Source organism: Sceloporus occidentalis, unplaced genomic scaffold (genome assembly GCF_023333645.1).
Source record: "Sceloporus occidentalis isolate IW3139 unplaced genomic scaffold, rSceOcc1.0.p SCAF_1, whole genome shotgun sequence".
In the NCBI taxonomy this organism is placed as follows: Eukaryota; Metazoa; Chordata; class Lepidosauria; order Squamata; family Phrynosomatidae; genus Sceloporus; species Sceloporus occidentalis.
The window spans coordinates 64,152,859-64,173,534 of NW_028316981.1; the positions used below are offsets into that span (position 1 = coordinate 64,152,859).

General features: G+C 38.9%; 1 protein-coding gene across 6 annotated transcripts in view; it reads left to right on the top strand.

Annotated features, from left to right (window-relative positions):
• IQSEC1 (IQ motif and Sec7 domain ArfGEF 1) overlaps positions 1-20,676 on the top strand; it is a 479,651-nt gene that overhangs the window by 216,723 nt on the left and 242,252 nt on the right. For 3 of the 6 annotated variants that reach the window (XM_089523108.1, XM_089523111.1, XM_089523135.1), the window contains one exon: positions 2,502-2,546. The exons of 2 other annotated variants lie outside the window; for them this stretch is intronic. In XM_089523108.1, coding sequence (XP_089379234.1) covers positions 2,502-2,546 — 45 coding nt within the window. Of the gene's footprint in view, positions 1-2,501; positions 2,547-13,431; positions 13,565-20,676 lie in introns of those variants that run through there. One more of the 6 variants, XM_089523130.1, reaches the window with a different exon arrangement.

The following is a 20,676-nucleotide window of genomic DNA, read 5'->3' on the forward strand; positions in this document are numbered from 1 at the left end:
ACTCTGAGCTGATACACTTCTTCAAACAAGGCTAGCCTGGAGCATTATGGGACACAAGGTAGAATTTGATCACCCAGTTCTGTTATCCCTTTGAGAAGAGCTGAAAGAAATATCAAAGCTATTCCTGTGAGCAACATTTTTCTCTTGGCATCTCTTTATGCCTTTTCCCCTGGAAAGCCTTGTACTCAATAAAACATTCTTAGAAGAAATTAAGCTCTTTCCTTATTCTGTGCAACCACTCTTATTCATATTGGGTATATTAAAGATGAAAGGAACAATTTACATATATGCCTGTGTGTAAACCACAATGATCCCAGTTAACATTTTTCTTTGATATGATCAGTTAATTCATATTGTGCTCCTGTCTCTTGTCTTTCTCTCTGTTAGAGAAAGTCCATTGAGATTACTGTGCATCGAAGAGTTACACAGCTGTGACTACAAATGCTAATAAAGACTGTAGCTACATTGCCTTGTAGCCAGACTACAAGTCTGCATTTTTTTTTTTAAAAAGGAGGGATGCTGACCATTTGTCCAAGTCAAAAATTATTTAGAAGCTCAGTTCTATAATCTCTGTGATTATTTTATGTATTTCTGGCATGCTATGAATAAAAATACATAAGAAAACCCAAATATGTTGTAATTCATTGCGTCATATAACAATATCATAGAAGATAATTCCCCTCTTATGAAGGGAAGAGAGTCAAATCTAATTTTTTTCAGATACTGTATTAGAACAGAATTGCATATATGAATTATCTTTTTCAGAAGGGGTATTTTCAGTGCCATGTGATATTTATCTTCCTGTTTTTATTATAATATTTCAAAATGTTCATATTTTCAATGCCAATGATTCCAAATATAAGGACATACCCGTGAATATTCCCTGCTCCCCCATTTTCATCCTATATGTCTGTTCCTCCTGGGATGTCATTTTACTATTGATCTGGACTCAGCCACTGTTTCTGTATAAGCAGTGAACTTCTGTACTGTGGCAGGTGAGAAAGAATGCAACATTGGGGCTCCCATCTGGTTGTCAGTCCTCAAAGGAAGCATCAGCCAAAGGCCATGCTGAACAGCCACTTTAAAGGGCCTTTGATGTGTGGAGCCATGGGAGGGCAAGGTTTTATCTAGTTTTAATCTCTTATCGTTTTACTGGCCTGTAAACTGGTTTGTACCATAAAGGCACCAGATCCTATCTGATATTGGAAGCTAAGCAGGGTGGTTAAAACTTGGATGAGGGACTGCCAATGAATACCAAGGGTTATAGACTAGATTTCAGAGGAAGGAACTGACTAAACCACTTTTGGGGATTCCTTCTCTAAGAAAATCCTATCAAATTTATGGGATCGCCATGGGTCTGCTTCCCTGCAGAAGACTATTTATTCCTGCCCCATTTTATAGATAACAATACCCACTGTAAAGCATCTTTAGTTAGTTTCAGATTTAACCTATAACTTCACCTATTGCAATATTTTAGGCAAGTTTGTGTTCTCCATTATTACACATTTTTCATAATTTATATCAAAGACAATTTATATATTTCCCCTGACACTCCCCGATCAAACTACCCCCCACCAGCCTAAATAACTCTATATAGTCCTCTTCAAAATGGTGACAGGAAGTGATTTTGATAGCAACCACAGAAGTATTATGGGGTTCCAGTATGCTTATAGAAGTGGGTGCAGGTATTTCTGTGTGTTTTTATGCATTTGGGATGGGTATGGATGGTTTGGGGGGGGGGGGAATACTCAAAAACTTCACTTTTTAAAAAAACCTGAGATTCAGAGGCTTTGGAAAACTGATGGGGGCATCATAGGTCATTGAAAAGTTGGGTCCAGAGCCACATGACCCACAGACCACACTATGTCCATTTCTGTGTTAAAGCATTCATGTTCCAATGGCATATTTTTTTAGTATTTAAAACAATAGATAAAGATAAATGCCTTGAAGTCGTCAAGAAAAATATTAAAGTCACCTGACTCTCTCAAGTATGTTACATAGAATGCAACAATAGTATATCACCTAATCTGTATTTGTACACCATTAAATGTTTTGTAGTAAGAATTTGTGTCTGTTGGGCAGGATAGAAATGAATAAATACTGGATATTCAGACTTTGGATTTGTAGAAAAATATAAAGCAATAGAACTGATTTCTCAAAGCACTACTTTGGCATGTTATAAGATTTCTTAGTATGGCATTTAGATATACATTATTTTTTTTTAAAAAAAAAAAAACCTGATTTGTCAGTTTTAAAACCATGTTAAAGTCACATTATTCATTCTATTCTGATATAAAGGTGGTAATTTTCCAAAATGTTAAATCGCCTGTTAAATCATTGTTATGGGCCTTTCCCCCTCTTTCTTTCTTTCTTTCTTTCTTTCTTTTTCTTTTTGTTTTGTTTTTTGTTTTGTTTTCGTGTTTTTTTGTTTTTGTTTTGGCCAGCTTGTCAAATGCTGTGTGTTTAACATTGTTAATTTTATTCTTTTGCAACTATCTCAGGACTTCCTTGGAAACAAGAAGCAGCCTTTCAACTGATCCGCTCAGGTAAAATATGCTGCATATTTTTAACAAATGAGAGTAAAGGGGTTGCCTTAGTATTACACATTTGCGATATAATTACACAAATTCATTTTGCTGTTACTAAAACAAAACAAAGACTTGTGGGATAATTGTCAGTATTTAAAACATGAAATAGGTAAAGAGACAGAGAAATAATTACCTTCCCCATGAAACATGAGATAGATGTTTCCTTTGTTTTCCTCCACCGCCCCCTAAACAATATTGAATTTGTGCCAGGCAAGAAGACTCATTAAGTGTTAAAACAGGGAAGGTGCCACCACCAGTTTTCTTTGGACGAACTTAAGAATTCCAAGAATATAAAGTCAGTCGACCAGATACAAGTGCAAAATATGAACACTTTACGGATACAGGGATTCAAATAATGTAGATTATTCCCCCCCCCCCCAATAAATGCATGTCCTCTTGAATTATGGATGATTAATTTGTGTTCTTTGAAGAAAACTAGGAACTGACCTTAAGCATGGTGTTTTCAGTGCAGTCTTAAACTACAAACTTGGATGAAGGGCAACAATGTAACTTTGTAGCAAATGTCCAGATTAAAAGAAGGCAACAGAAAATGCTGACACAGTTGATTCTGTCTATTCCCACTGTTTTTTACATCCAAGATGTATCTTTTGCCAAGCTGGCATGAAGTTGGCTGGATCATTATGCTACTTCCATCAAACCCTTCTTTCTGCCAGCTGTTAATATGACATGGTGATAGTAGGATGTGACATGGCAGCTTTTTCCCCCAACTACTTTGCAAGCTGATTGAGGGATCTTGAATTTAATGTGTGGGTTTACTGCCAATCTGTTTGCTTATCAGGGCAATAAATGCTATTTTTAATGCATTTGAAAAAATATTATTTGTATTTCATGGTTTGGGCATCCCTTGAAATACAGACAGGTTGTACAAAAAATGATTGAATGTACCAAACATACATCTCCTGCTAGTGGCAGGAATTTGTATGAATGTAATTGGCGCAATTTTCCACTGAAACACTTGTCCCTTGTAATGATTGCATTCAGCATATCTGTCCTGAGCTAAAAATGTCCACTGGATCTAAGATCAGCTTTGTGCTGTTTCCAGAAGTGCCAAACACAACAGTATGGGACTGTGTTGTAGAAGAAGAAAAATAACCCATCTGCTTAAAGATTTATTCAAGTTAGAATAACATTTGCTCTAATCTCTGCCAATGGTGACTGCTTCCCTCTGAATGTATCATACTGAAGCGCATGATGCTGTAAACTAAAATAGTTGGCAGCAGTTGGGGGAAAACATGACACACGGGCTCTGAGTGACTGTACAGTCTGGTAAATGTTGCCTAACAAAAGGTTCAGAGATTTAAATGCAACTAGAGATACTCACATTTCAGTTCTTGGTGATATGATAATGTTAATTTAGTGCTGATACAAAATCTGGGATGGGGGGATTTTCACAAATATTTTTTCCCTTTGCAAAGCTTGGTGTCCCAGGACTTTATAAATTGTGGTTTAGTTCTAGTAAAGTCTTTGAATTTCAGTGTAGTTCAAAAAAAGTTTCACTAACTCACATCCTTTCTATCAGACATGCACATACACCGCATCAAGATAAATATGGCATTTGTGTATCCTATGTATAGAAACAAGTGATAAACTGTAGATTGGAAAGTCACAAAATGTGACACCCAAAATGTGACACCCTTGCTCAATATAATCAGAATGCACCTTGGTTTGGAACCACAGATTTCCTTTGCCTAGAGTTGCCATTTGTCCCGGAAAACCTGGAAAATCTCAGATTGAAGTAACTAAAAATGTCTTGGCTGACTCGGTAAATCCTGGATTTCTCCTTCATGGAGGATGATGGATAGGTTGAAATGTGGCACTGGGAATAAAGCAGGAAACCCGTGCAAGAAGACTGACACTGGCATGAGCCTCATCTCACCCTGCAGGCTCCGGTTGCTTATTGCACAGGCATAGCATTGCCATTTTATTCTTCCATACCCTCCATCTTTCCCTCAACAGGCCCAGAAGGTAGGAAAGGAAAAGAGGCAAGCAAAGATGGCCTTGTGTTATGTGATGAATGTCTCAGTGACTTGAGCCTAAGACTGGGCAGCATGGTGGAACTTTGCTTCTAAACAGGCTTGAGAAAATAAAAGGATTCCTTTTACTCTCTGGGACTACTTGGATGCCTCCCTCTCATCACACCAGCTAAAGTGAAAAAGAAGGAAAAAAGACTCTTAGCTTGGTATTGGTACTGGGGTTGAAACATAATAATATGCATAATTAAAATAATTTGTGTTCACTGTATCAGATTATTGTCTTCAGCAGCTGCATTCCCCCCCATTTCCATCATATATTAAACCTATTAAGCAATAGCCCTTTGTTTTTTGTTTTCCTGTCAATCTTACCACCCACCTTGCACTCTCATTGGATTACTCCCCCATCCAATCCCATTCTCCCTTCATTCCCCATTGAGTAAGCAAGGGAAGTTTAAATGTCTTCCAACACAGACAGCCTTGAGGAAAAGGAAAAATAATAAATAGGCTTCTCTCACTTCCTTTTCTTCTCTGAATCCTTAATTGAGTTAAGATCTATATCTACATAGCAAGCTTTTTTTCTTTGGCTGGTGTTGATTTTCCTGCCCTCCTATGGATCTCCAACCCCACACCCAACCCCCTCTTTCCAAGTGCTTCTGACAGCCAGGACTCTTCAGAAGCAGGGAATGCAACCCCTGGCCTTTGATGTGAGACAGAAACAAAGTATTCCTTGAGCCTCCCTCCCTGTTCTACTGTCAATTAAAAAGACATTTCTCACAAGTAGAAATCACAATCAGGGCAGCTACAAATCATACCATAATTCCACTGCTCAGAACAGTGATACTGTACACTGAATGTTAGAAATAAAATGGTAACAACATTCTTGCCAGATTGAGGATGTCACCCACCAATCCGTCTAGTCCCCCAACTACATCCCACCTTTGATGCCACACTAACAGAGCGGAACACACATTGCAAAAAACTCAGGAAATGCCCATTTTTCCTGGAAAATGCAGAGTAGAAAAGTGATATTTTTCTAAATCAAATTCAAGCTTAATATGCTTCTGTGGATCTGACCACCAGGCAACGGCTGGGTGGAGCTGGGAAAGAATACTTCCTGAGGTCCAAAAGACAGGGCAGACAGAGTTGACAGTATGGGTTGACTTAATGGTCTGATTCAGATAAGGTAGATTCCTCTGAGCTTGACCCCTTTTTCAGATACATTGGATGCACTGTTCTGGAAATCTGTTCTAATAAACTGGGAAAATATGTTGTCATTCTACACAGTCTGTCTACTGACATGGGCAGAATTAGGAGTAGGGCAGGACAGGACCTAAAAGTTTAGTTACTATATATTAACCAAATCTTTTCAAATTTTAGTTAATGAACATTCCATGAAAGAGGAAGGCTGGTTTCTCATGCCTATGCATCTGTAAAACTTTTCTATGTCTTTCCCTAAATGTCTTGAGGTGTTCATTGTGATAGCCTTCAGTTCTCTAAAATGTATATTCTGTAGAATCTGGTGTGGCTAATAATTCAGACACAAACGCTTATCCCAAATTCCCTTCCTTTTAATGTCCACAATTCCTTTATTTTTATCCCATGGATTGGATTCATACATTCTTTCTCATGCATGATAGAACTGCTTCTGTTTCCAGAAGAGACTGGGATTCAGAGGAGGCAGTAGGAAATTTTTGTCAATTTCTCCCCACCAAATTTTGGAGGCTTCCCCCCAAATCATTTTTTCAGTGAGTGCAATAAAGGTAAAGGTATTCCTCATTGACGAGTTTGTCGAGTTGTGTCCAACCATAGGAGGCAGTGCTCATCTCCGTTATTAAGCTGAAGAGCCAGCATTGTTAGAGACTACACTGTGATCATACAACCAGCATGATTACACAGAACTCTGCTTACCATCCCACCGGAGTGGTACCTATTTATCTGTTTGCATTTGCATGCTTTCGAACTGATAGGTTGGCAGAAGCTGGGACTAGTGATGGCAGCTCATCCCATCATGTGGCACTTGGGCCTCGAACTGCCAACCTGCCGATCTTGCAATCAACCGAATCAGAATCTTAACCGCTTAAGCCACCACATCCCTAGGGAGTGCAATAGGAATTAGGAATTAGTGAAAATCACATTACCTCCATCTTTCAGTGGGACCATCCAAAGAGCAGAATGCTTCTTATAGGAAGTCTGGAACCAACCCATAGAGAGTGGATAAGCATGTAATTGGTCTACCTTTGCTGCTAATATAGTCACTTGATGTTTTAAAAGAATGACCAAAGTGTAGTTTTGAAAGTTCTGTAGCCATACACTAAGAGGTAAGCAATGAATCATCATAACTTTTGAGGTCAGTGTTTGAGCTGATGGAATATATGTCATATACTTCATTTTAGATTTAGGATTAACCAGCTAGAGTAGACCTACTGAAATGTGAGAACCTAGTAAGTCAACAGTTATGTCATTTTCACTGGTTCTGTGTGTCCACTGTTTTCTTCTCTCATTGTTTTTCTATTCTATTGACTGTAATAAACCAATGGATTAAATGTGCAGTTTTGGTCTTGAAATAAAATTAAAGAACATGTATCTCTGTCCCTATCAACGTAGATCTATCTGAAGCTTAACTACATTCAACATTTGCATTTTATGCCAACATCTGTGAGGATATTTTGCCTGCTTCATTATTCGCTTTCAAGAATATTTCATTAGCATGTAAGCCAGTATACACCAACTCTAAGCTTATGCTGTCTTTAGTTCACGGTGCATTATCTCACCAGAAGTGTATTTTATAGAAGTCTTGCTTCTGCATCACCGATTGCTAAGGCAACCATTCTTTAAGAGGAGATGTACTATACTTTTTCATTCTATTCATAGCTTCTTCTTAATGGCCTCTCGGAGTACTCTACTCTCGTTTGCTGCTGGCCACTGAATTCCATAAATGAATATACAACAGCTGAATGCAACTCAGTGAACATCACAGTTCGGAAACTGCGCTACATCCAAAAGTTACTATGCTATTTAAGCCTCTGAATTTGGAGACAAAGGAAGTAGCAGGAAAATGCCTTTTGAAAGAGTACGCTTTATATTCAGACTGATCGTGAGATGAAACTTAATGCATTTTACTTGTTTGTTTTCCAAGGGAAAAGGGAAAAGATGGAGAGCATGTATGTTGAGATTGTTGCGCCTTTCATTCACAAAAGTCTCCATTAGCATTTTCTTTGAACACAGTACAGTATAATCAGTATGAGAAGCTGTCAAAGTGTTTGGATGAGTAGCCCTTTAACCATTAAGCACTTTCATTGAAAATACAGAGTGGCAAACTATTTCTTTTCCTTGCTTGAAAAGCACAGTGTGTTGACCAGATCCAAAGTCCCATGTGGAACCTCTTCACAGCACATTTGAGTGGACTTGAAAGCTTGCTGAAAATTCTTGTACACATTGGGGTGGGAGGATCACTTGGTGGGTGGAAGCAGAACGTGGGCATGGAAGGAACACGTTGCTTACAAAGTGGAGGCATTGATGTAGCCATCTCTCCAACCTTATACTACACTGTTCCAAAAGTGGTGTTACATTGTCATATAGGATATTTTCCAGGAATATTTTTGACTCACTTTGCACAGTGCGAGATAGAATCTATCCTTAGCTGGAGAGATGAACAGCTTTTACCTATAAAAATGATAAGATGTTTACTAGTCTACCTTTGAACCCCTTCTCTGATAATTGTCAACAAATTCCCAGCCTTAGCTGGAAAGTAAAGTCCACAGATGTCAGAGTTGTGGGCTTGTTAAGCCAAAGGTTTCTGAAAAACAAATCTGAGTCTTCTACAGAATGCTTCAGTAATATCCTATTGCTTGTCTAGTTATTAGCTTTTCCCTTTGCTTCTTTTTCCTCAAAAAGAATTTAATTTTAGTCTTTCACATTTGATTTCTGTGTCTGTCACATGCATAGATGTAAATATAAATACAAAATATTGCCCACAGCCAGACAAGGGTGGAACAAATGAATATACCATACATATTTCTATGTATTAAATTTGTTTCCATTTAGATACAGCTAGCAATTTCCTTTGTATAAGAAATATATCTTTGTATAAGGAACAGTTTGCAAAAAGAGATCTACGGCAGATGCCAAGCAGGAAAGAGGATACACTCATGAGATGGAAGTGTGCACTTTACGCTTTACTGCAGGCCTCCTCAATTTGGCCTGGATGAGAACTTGCCTGCCTTGGTTACTTATGCTCAGCAGCAATGCTAACGATTATCTTCATAACAGAAGCAGCTAAAGCTTTATAAATTATTATTTAATTGGAGCAGGGAAAATTTAATGCATCACATTTAACTACAATAAACCGTTGAATGGAAAATACATTCAAATTGCTCCAAAGCTTTTAAGTGCTGTTCAACATCTTTATCAGTGACTTGGATGATGGAATAGAGGGAATGCTTATAAAATTTGCTGATAACACCAGATTGGGAGGGGTAGGGGGATAGGATCCTAATTCAGAATGACTTTCACAGATTAGAAAGCTTGGTCAAAACTAACAAAATGAATGTCAACATGGAGAAATGTAAGGTACTACAGACATAGGATGAGTGAAACCTGATTTGATAGCAATGCATACGAAAGGGATCTAAGAGTCTTTCATAGGTGCTGGCAAATGTTGTAGTTATTTTTGGAAGATGCAGAGCATTGGTTCATGTTGGCTCCTTGCCAATTTGATTATAGTAACTTTTTTTTTTTTAGAGCAAATGTAATGTCATAAAATGATAGAAGAGATGTGGGCTTTCAATTTTTAGGGTGTTTTTTTTTTTAAAAAAATTCTCTGCTGGCTTCTTATAATCTGTTGCCAGTTCCTGAACAGGTAGACATTTCAAAGGATTGCAGCAGTGTATGGGCCATGGAGAGTGAGCAGACATGACAAAACAAATCCAGCTATTACTGTGTGAGCTGCCTAGCTGAACTGTTTGGTACTTTATCCATAAATAAAGCTAATTACAACAGTAAAAGTATAATGACCTGGAAAACCTGCTTTGCTAGTTTTCAGCCTTTGAAGACCATTTATGTGAAGAGAGATCAGAATATGTTGAGAATGATGTCCTTCTCAAAGGTTCTGATATGTTTGGTGACTCCCATTGGAGAAGTAGGAGGAACAACTCTTAGAGTTGTTTGAATTCAGATTGCAGAGCAGATGCTAAGTGTGAGATCAATGACTTAAGTTTCTCAGCCATGTTCTTGCTCTCAGGCCCCATTCACCCTACAAAAATAATCCAGGATTAATCTTTGTTGAATCCTTGTTGTTTATACACATCCTGAATGTACTCGATGCACAATTTGGGGGGTTGGCAAAAAACCCACTCCTGGCTCCTCCACTCTAATTTACTCTGACATCACAAGATTTTAGTCTGATCTACACTGCAGAAACAATGCAGTTTGACACTGCTTTAACTGTCATGGCTCAATGCTATGAAATCCTGGGATTGATAGTTTGGATCTTATTGCACCACTTCAATAACCCAGTTTACCCCTTCGGAACTGAAGTCTAATTCAGGAGGCAGCTGGGTCCTATTGCAAGGATTTTGCTACCAAAGCTGTCAGGCGAGTCCAGCCCAGCTGCATCCTAGGTTCCTGCCCCATTTCAGCAGCCATTTTTTGCAGTTGGAAAGCTCCCAGTTTCGAAATAAGGCTGTCGGATCATGCCTGGGACCCAGGCTGCAGCCAGGCTGGACTCACCTGGCAGCGTTGGCGGCAAAATCCTTGCAATAGTTTCCTGCTACCTCCCAAATTAGACTCCAATTCAGAAGAGGTAAGCCAGGTTATTTAAGTGGTGAGATAAGGTTCTTTGTTGTGGCTTCAGAGCTCTCTCTAAAGGGTTCTTTGAACAGACCAAAATGTCAGGAAATGACATTGGTGTGGCCACTAGGGGGAGCTGTTGTGCAGATAATTTACAGTTCCAGTGGCAGCTAATGTGGCAGCATTCAAAAAGTGCATCATCGGAATGTTGATGCAACTGTCAACTGTCAGTTCTCAGCTGTCACTAAGAGACAGTTGGTGCCTCAGAGAGTGGGCTGTGTCTGTTACTGAGAGGCAGTGAGATAGTTGTGTGTTAATGTGGCTGTCTCAGAGGTTGTGTTATTGTTGGTTGGTGTAAATAGTGTGTATTAGAGACGGATGTCCAATACACTGTGTATATCTATAACGTAAATACTGCAAAGGAAGATTAAAGCCCTCGTTTAGATGAAGACTTGTAAGAGTCATTATTAGTTGAAGACATCTTCACAGATTCCTTCTTCTTGGCATCCTGGCAACGTGGTTGAACTCTGCAGGTGGTCGTGGTGGACACTGCACGTCATTTCCATAGGTCCCAACAAAGGTTATGGGCGCAGCACACGAGCCACAACACAAAAGGCCTGGTTTTACCCCAGTTTCTCATCCTCAAGATTAGGTAACACAGGACAAAATAGCCCAGGCAGTATTGGGCCCAATCCTGCCTGTCCAGACACAAATCCGGATAATCAGGCCTGCCCCTGGGGTAAAAAGCCTTTGTATCGAAATAATTAAACCCTGGTTTTGCACAGAGTTTCTAAGAAACTCCACGGTAAAACTGGGCTGTTCAGATGCCTCTTCCCCATGCTCTTACCTTGCCAGCCATTGATCCAACTGAGAAACCCCCCCCCCCCCTTACAGTTGCCATGTCTGATATGTGTGCAGCCTGGTGCTTGGCCCGTGCTTTGCCTGGCTTATTTGCTCAGGCCTCACAAATTTACAAATCCCAGAACTCCATTGTATTGAGCCATGACAAAAGCAGTGTCAAACTGTATTATTTCTGCAGGGCAGAATAGACATTTGACTTAAGAAAAATAAGTCACAGCTTTAGTAGCTTTTGGTACATACATTCTTTTGTTAGAGAAAGATATGTCATACGCTACTCCAATAGGTTTTAGTGACCTCACACATTCCCAGATTGTTCCAAATTGTTTGCCACACAATGCCAGGCGCTCGGACTGTGACTTCATAATTAATTCCTGCCTAGGCGTGCAGTACTCCACCATCTTAGTCACTTGTATTTACCACCTCCTCCTTTCCTTCATAATGTTCAGGTGCATAGAGTGGAGTTGCTTGTGTTTGACTGGCTGAGCCTAAATATATATCTCTAGCTATATGTATAGACAAGCGCATACACATAAATAGTCTTTTAAAAATCTTGTTCTGCATGGTACTTTTCTAGAACTGCCTATATGCCTAGTACATGGATTTTTATTTTTATTTTATATAGTATAGTTGTTTTATACTATGTCTATAAATGTTAAAAGATTTAAGTTGAAATATTAAAATGATTTAAGTTGAACTGTATTATAAATAAGGTAACATTCAAGAATCTATTAATGAAGTGCTTTTTTTAATAACAAAAATAATCCATTACAAATTTCAAGATTTTAGTTTTACATCCTCTGAACCTAAGTTGAGAGTTAACTTGGATTTTTTTTTCTTGAGTAGTTCACTTCTAACCAGTGGGAATACGTGGGAAGGAACTTACTGCCAAACTTAATTTTTTAAAATGCAGAATTGTGCAGTAGCCTCTCTCTTAAAAGATAAAGAGACCCAAATGGCTCAAGATTTCAAAGGGCCATAAATGAAAGCTCCTTTTTATCATCCCTGTTTCACCCAAAGGATTTAAATAGAAAACGCTTCTAATTTTAAACTTCCTTTTTCTCTGAGCATCTCTGGGCTAATTGCTTCTGTGCTCCCCTTAGAATAAAAATGGTTTGCATTTCCACTGTAACTAAATGAGGACTAGCTGCAGTTTTGCACTGCTGTTAATTAGCCTGGCTCAAAAATTCATCCTCCGCTGATGAGATTGCTAAGTGAGTGCCTCAGCATTGCTTGCTACAAATGCATTATATCCCAGGAAGCCAATGAGAAACTGTCATCGGGGCTTCCATTTTAGATTTTATCAATGTGTTCTTGTTGCCATAGAAACTGGAATCAACCTATTTGGGGGAGGCTTTATCTTGCTGGCTTTTATAGCTGGGAGCATGCCCCACTGTGCACCATGTGGTTCAGATGATTAGGTTTTGTTTGGTTTTTTTCCCCCTCTTTCCACAGAGACCTAACTGGCAAAGTGTGCTGGGATTAAGATAACTGTAATTTATTTTGTGAGTGGGAAGGGTCCACACTTAGGCTTGTCACTTCCCACCTCCCTTCCACTCCCAGTCATCAGGGAGCCAACATTTTTCATAGGTGCTGGCAGACAATGGAGCAGATGTGATTCACACCAGAGGAGCCGCCTTTAAAAAAGAAAACGAGGGAGAAAGAGAGAAAGAAAGTTGTATTCAGCTTACTTGCAGAACCCAGGAGTTTCTATCTGATGCAGTCTTAAGTCTTTGTGGGTCTTAAGAGCTTTTATACTCAGCTGACTGGAATATCTGTTCGTCATTTTCCTGATGATTGTGAATAATAGGAATGTTTCCAAGGGTGGGGAATTGAAGAACCTTGACTGGAATATATACTAATTATCAGTTAGCTTCTTGAATGGCCTGAAAAGACAAACTTTTTATTAATTTTTCTTGTGGCGGTGTTTGTATAATAGCAGTCCCTGGTTGGGTATTGAGAACTCTGAAGATTAGCTGAAATCAAGAGGAACAAGCTCAGTAAATGAATTTGTAGCCTTTGTGCTACTGTCTCTTTGTATTAAAGTAGTACACTGTAGCTATGCAGGTGCAGTGCCATGTGGATAAAGAGCTTGCATACATTGGCAGCAACAAGAAAACACACTGCTGTCTGCTTAGTAAAGGAGAGGGGGAACTGCATGTAATACTATTTGGTCTTTTTTTTCTCCTGTAAGAAGTGGGATATTCCTCTGTTAAATATTGCAAGCAAGACTATTTGCTGCAGATTGAACTCATTTAAAATGCTGAAGTTAAAGGCCTTCTGCTTGGATTATTGGCAGTTTCTGTGTCTCCAGCCTCTACATGGTTTCTATAAAAGGTAAGGAAATATTAAATCTAAAATGCTTCTCAAAACTGAGTGACTGCAGGCTGCTGCATTCACTTGCTGTAAGGCACATTTGCATGGAGAGGAAAGGGGTGTGGTGGGGACATTAATGCAGATTTATTACAAGGATTGGAAAGCTCTGTGTATGTGTTTTTCATTTTAATTGTAGTAACCACTGCTCTTTCCATGCCAAAAATATGATTGATGCTATGTTTGATACAATTTAATTTATATCAATATTGACCAAACAGTAAATGATCTTTCGCACAGGCAACATAGCTGCTAATACTAATTTCTATCAGACATACATGGTTCATAGATCTTGTTGTCCAAAGGATATTTATGCCATCTGTATTTATATAATATTGCTACAAGTACAAAGTTTTAATAGAACAATTTGTTTCATATGGTACTGAATCAATTGCACACCACAGCAGCTCTGACAGAAAGCTGAAATGATAAATGATGAGGGATGGTCAAACGTAATGGGACTAGTTGTCAGATGCATTGTTCTTGCTAAAGTAACAGGACTGTAAAATAAACAATTTAATTTGACACATATGCTAGATTTTCCCTGATATTTTATCTAATTTGCAGAAATCTTACTGTGCAGAGCATCTTCATAATAAACATGTAGTTTAATATTCTCAGTAGCACTCAAAAGCTGTTTTATTTTCCTACACTATCTTGCAACCCATTAAAAGCACTATGTTTTTTTCCTTACTGAAAGTGCTTTATAGGAATGTAACTGTAGTTTTATTTATTGTAGAAAGATGGTCCTCTTTCATGCATTTTCTGCCATTTTATTAATGATCTCTGAGTAAACAGAAATAGTTGTGAGTCTCATGACTCTTTGATTGCAGCAAAGTGAGAAAAGTATTTGAATGCCTTTTGAAGTGAGGTTTCCAAATGTTGCCACACTGTGGTGTAGAAGATTTGACATCACTTTTAATTAGGACACGTAGCTCCTTTTTTATTTACTGTGTCCGTATTAATTTTTAGGTATTCCCTTTATGGTAGAAACAGCTAAACTGTAAGATACCTTTTTCATTCCTGGTTAACACCTGCCTAATTAGCATCATCTCATATGAACCAGAATAAATTTCCTCACATTCTACACATAAAGGAATTTCCTATTAAGTTTTACTGTATTTGGAATTTACTCTGCAATTGAAAGAGGCTGGATGTACATACAGAAAGATGTATACATCCTGTATATGTAATAAAGAAAGAAACAAAGCATTAAACTCTTACTATTCTAAAATGCAGATATTATTTAAACCTTTTTTAAAGGTTTGAAACACTGTGGAAAAGTTGTGCGAAGATTAGATGACACAGAATGCACAATTTGAAAATAGATCTAGGCACTTTCAGGTCTTCATTAGAGTTTTTAAAACATTGATCTAAATATTTTGTGGAATGTGCCAGAGTGGGGGGCGGGGAAGTATGTGTGTAAGTGAGAGAGACAGAGAATGTGAGAGATCATTACATGCTCTGGAGTGAAATTTGCATGATGTTATATGTAGATATTTGACAGTGACACTGAGACTTTTATTAATCTTTCATGCTAAAAGTCTGCAGGAGGAAGCTACAGTGACTGTCAAGATAAACAGAACTTGCAAGCCACTAAAAGGTGACAGAAAATGAGCATGACACTGTCAGAATACTTTGTCCAATGTCATGAGTACACAACTTGAACTTAACTTTGATGGGAAAGTAATTGAGAAAGCCAGTGTGATGTAGTGGTTAGACTGTTGGACTAGGAACTGGGAAATCCATTTTCTAATATTGACAGAAACATGAAAATTACTGGGTGATCTTTGGTCAATAATTTTCTCACACTTTGGTCTACCTGTGACAGTGTTGTGAGGATAAAATGTGGAGGATGAGAGCCAGGTATGCTTCTTTGAGATGATTGGAGGAAAAGCAGGATGTAAATGTAGTAAATAAATATTATACAACTGTCAAATCTATGTAAAATATAATATATGTCGTTATGCTTTGCAATGTAGCCTCTGTATAGATACTTTTTTGTCCAAAATATACAACGTAGGGGGTTTTGTAGGTACACTGATACTACAGCCAGCATGGTATAGTGGTTTGAGTGTTGGACTAGGACCCTGAAGACCAGGGTTCAAATTCCCACTTGGCCATGGAAGCCCACTTGATGACCTCAGACTCAGAGGAAGGCAATGGCAAATTCCCTCTGAACTTACCTCACCAAGAAAACCCCATGATAGGTTTGCTTTTGGTCACCATTAGTTGGACTTGAAGACACACAACAACAAATACTTAGATTGCTGAAGTGGAATCTATTTTACTTGCATATGGCTTTTTAAGAAATGCTGGAAAGCGACCACATGCCCTACAGTTAAGAATAGGCAGTGCCTTTTGAGGACCCCTGAAAAACTGGCTAAAGGTCAAAGTCAGCTTTATGATATTTCTGTGCACACTGTGATGCCACCCTTTTTACAGGAGAAGACCTTACAAATACATAGTAAGGCCCTGTTAGCACAATCATTCATCCTTAAATAACTTCTGGTCTACTGATACATTTGAACAGAGAAATAAAGATCAGGGCAAGCTGAACACAGAAGATTAGTAGGATCATAGACACTGGGCTCACCTCTCCCTTTTCATCCCAAGACATGTGATCTTGGACTAGACATGAAGCAGGGTGTGAGGGGGTGAACTCTGCAAATCTTTATTTTCATTGACTTTGGTTGCCTCAGAATTACAATCTTTTGTTAATATCCTTCATGCAGTTTCCAAAACTAAATAACATAAGCAGGTTCTCAGTCAAGAACACTTCCAGCATGCACACACTCACATACTGTTTTAAAGTGCTATCACTATCCCTTTCTTTACAACTGCTGGCAAAAATAGTTTTGATCATTTTAATCATGATATGTAAATGACTAAATATCATCATCCTTTCAAAATAAAAGAGCTGTGGGGTTTCTGGATAGCTCTTCCTTGGCATATTGTAGCCCAAATGAGAAAGTATCTTCATAATTTCCCCCTATATTTTCAAAACTTCATATGACTATTTAGAACTTTATCACACCAGCCTTTTGTCATGCAGCAATCTCATTGTTTAAGCAAACAAGAACATGCTGGTTTGAAAAGAGTCACTGTCACATTTCTCAGCAATTGCACTATTATGCTGCTTTGGCGATCCATGGTCCTAACACTTGCTGCTCCACATCACCTAGCTAACCACACCTTCTTCCTTGTGTATGCCTTACCCAGCACATGCGTACCTTTCAATTGTTTTATTTTTATTTTCCCCTTTTCTATCACATAGAAAATAAATTTACTTAAACTGGCACCCCTCCCCCATTCAGTACATTAAAAAGAAATAGAAAAGGAATAGAAAGTGAAGTAAAAGCAACCTCAGGGGAATAGCAAGGAGGAGAATCACACCAACTCACACCACATGGCTGCTGAATATTGGAACTTCCATGGAATGGACCTATCTCACCTGGAGCAGTAGTGGAAAAGCAGCAATATTGTGAGCCATTGAAAGGGTTTCCCTGCCAATGAAAAAGTGCATTCCACCAGTGCAGAGTGCCAACAGGAGGGACACAATGTTGTATGATAAGTAGCAAATATACTCTTATCCAGCTTTAATTTCAGTTTACTAGCTTTTTGTGATAAAGTTCTTCATCTAGAGGACTAAATTGCAGGGATCTATGACATTGCTGCAGTTTGTGTGAAAAGTGACTCAATCATTTTCTTTATTTTAGCAACTTTTATAATGTATGTCCTACAGCTAGTTCAAGTGAGAAATATTGTTACTAACACTGTATTAAAAATAAAGCAAAGAGAAAAACATGTTCCCACCAATGGAAAACACTGAAACGTTTTTTTCAAGGACAGTGCTTGCATTAAAGTTGAAAGGAGCATTTCCCCATAAATTTTGTTGTAATTTACTTTTCCATATCAAACTATACTCTTTTCGTTTACGCAGGGTTAGTTACTGGGGAAATTACTACCATCACGTAAGAGTTTCCCAGAATATGGTGCAGGAGCGTGGAAGTCCATGATGTAATGGCAACAATCCCTGTAGCAATCATTCTGCCATATAATTACTGCCACATAGATTTCTCACAATGCAGAGTTTTTTGCTGCCTCTCCATGGTGACTACAACATTCACTCTGTCACTAAGACTTTTGAGGTTGGCATGTACTTTGTAACATGTATTCTGTAAATAAAAAACTGTTTATATCTTTTCCACAAATGAGTAATGCAGCTGACACAGAGGCATGGTTCGGTTGATTTGCCAAGCTGGAACTAAGCATTGGGTCCCTCCCATCTTCCCATTGTGTTTTCACTTTGGAACAAAGCTCCTGGCTTGTCTTACTGGAGAATTCTGACTTAATGTTATTTAACAAAGTAAGGAATAATCCGAGATTAGAAATGAAATGCTAATTTAATTTGTCCTCGTGTGGTAAACAACGGAAAAGGTCATCTCAAAGCACTGTAGACCTTGGGGATAAAAGTACTGGACTACCATCACGTAAGAGTTTCCCAGAATATGGTGCAGGAGTGTGGAAGTCCATGATGTAATGGCAACACATGTGGTTTTTATGCAGTTAGATAAAATGTACAGTATAAGAAAATGTGATAATAGTGTTCTTGTGATCCATCAGTCTATCCTGTTGTGCCGTCTGTGTTTATGTATGCTCATAACCTCTGAAAAAGAAAAGTATACTAGTTTTGCAGAGACACTGACACACTGAACAAAGTATGTTTTGTGCAAATTACAAAAACCATGAGATTTCATGTTGGACACAAGATCTCACAAGGGAAATTGAAGAATCTTTGACAAATCCTGGCAACTGTGAGATTTCTTCACATGTCTACGCAGTATTACATCTTCCTATACTTCCTATGTTCACAGCTTCCTAAAGCATGGCTGAGGAAACAACAAACAATTATGCAAACAAGTTTTACTTAGAAAGGTTAGAAATCACTTAGAAAGTAACTGGTTATTTCCAATAGCTTATGTTGCACAGCACTGTTCAGCCTATATTGCTTTTCTTGACTATCTTCATCATATTTACACTGTATTTGAACAATGGAGGCACTTGAGGCCTCACTAGACTTAATATAGATGAAGTTTGAAAGGAAGAAGCAGATGTTATAGATAGTGTCTGTCATGATCATATGTCTTTGATTTTGCTTAGATCCCTATTTGGTGTCAGTGGCTGATAACAGTGTTACAAGATTAACCACTTTTAACTATGTCAGTTGGTGGTACTTCTAAAACAATGGCTGTAGGAAACAGTTATATAGCATTGCATCATTGAACACTCAGCACAATTTGGGAAGACTCAGTTTGTATGGCAAAAAAAGTAATTTGTATTATGCTACTTCAGTAATATTAGAGAAGCAGACTTGCACATGCATGGAAATGCATACACTTTAGAATCATAGAGTTGGAAGAGACTGCAAGGGCCATCCAGTCCAACCCCCTGCCATGCAGGAAATCCAAATCAAAGCATCCCCAGCAGATGGCCATTTAGCCTCTGCTTAAAGACCTCCAAGGAAGGAGATGCCACTACACTCCGAGGGAGTGTGTTCCACTGTCGAACAGCCCTTACTGTCAGGAAGTTCTTCCTAATGTTGAGGTGGAATCTCTTTTCCTGTAGCTTGCATCCATTGCTCCGGGACCTGTTCTCTGGAGCAGCAGAAAAGAAGCTTGCTCCCTCCTCAATATGACATCCTTTCAAATATTTAAACAGGGCTATCATATCACCTCTTAACCTTCTCTTCTCCAGGCTAAACATCCCCAGCTCCCTGAGTCGTTCCTCATAGGGCAAGGTTTCCAGACCTTTCACCATTTTTGTCGCCCTCCTCTGGACACGCTCCAATTTCTCAATGTCCTTTTTGAATTGTGGTGCCCAGAACTGGACACAGTATTGCAGGTGGGGCCTGACCATAGGCTCTTTCACATAGGAGGCAAGCATTAATAAAACGTGATTAAATTGTGGTAATAGTGCGATCGGGGGAAGATTATCACACCCCGTGTGCTTCTCCCATTCGTGTCCCATGCATAAATTGTAATGGATGTGTCATTAGGTAAAAATGGAAATTCCCATTATTACCCAATGACGAGTCCATTGCAGTTTACGCATGGGACACGAATGGGAGAAGTACACTGGGGTGTGATAATCTTTCCCCCAATTGTGCTATTACCATGATTTAATCACATTTTTAGTTTTTTGTGGGTTTTTGGGCTATGTGGCCATGTTCTAGAAGAGTTTAAATCACATTTTATTAACGCCTCCTCCATGTGAAAGAGCCATTTGTTTTCAATAATAATGAATAATGCAAAACATTTAAACAATGGGCCAGGACACCCCCACCCTATGGATACCAAAATCTATGGATGCTCAAGTCCTATTATATACAGTGATGTAGTAAAATGGTGCCCCTTATATTAAATGGCAAAAGTAAGATTTACTTTTTGGAATTTATATATTTTTTAATATTTTCAAGCCATGGATGATTAAATCTGTGAACTGTGGCGGGTTACAAACCGCCATAAAATACGTATTGACTACGTATTATGGTTAGGAAGGGGCGGTGCTTCTGCACCCCCCTAACCCTAGTACGTAGTCAATACGTATAATATGGCGGCGGCCGTTTCACACGGCCGCCGCCATATTGACGTAGCGGACGCTGTGCGTCCGCACATCACACAGCGCTTATAACATCCTGAGTGCGCCATTGGCGCTTCGCGGTGTCATAACCGCACCGCAGGAAGAAGCTCCATTTTGGAGCTTCTTTTTTGCTCCGTGAGGGAGTCTCGCGGTTTGGCTGCTGCGGCTCCCTCGCGGAGCAAACAGCAGCGCCGGCAGACCACCGCAAAGCGGCGGTCTGTAACACTCCAAAGAGACCATGGATACAGGGGGCTGTCTGTGCTTCCTGTTTATCTTATCCTTTGCAGTATTTTTTTTAAAAAAACAAATTAAACTATGCCCCCGTTTTGCTTAGAACATGAGTCATCAGTCTGGAGGTAAAGGACAAAATGGCTTAATGTTAAGGAATTCCTGCTTTTATGGAGCTCCTGTGAAACAGAGATCATCTGCAGGGA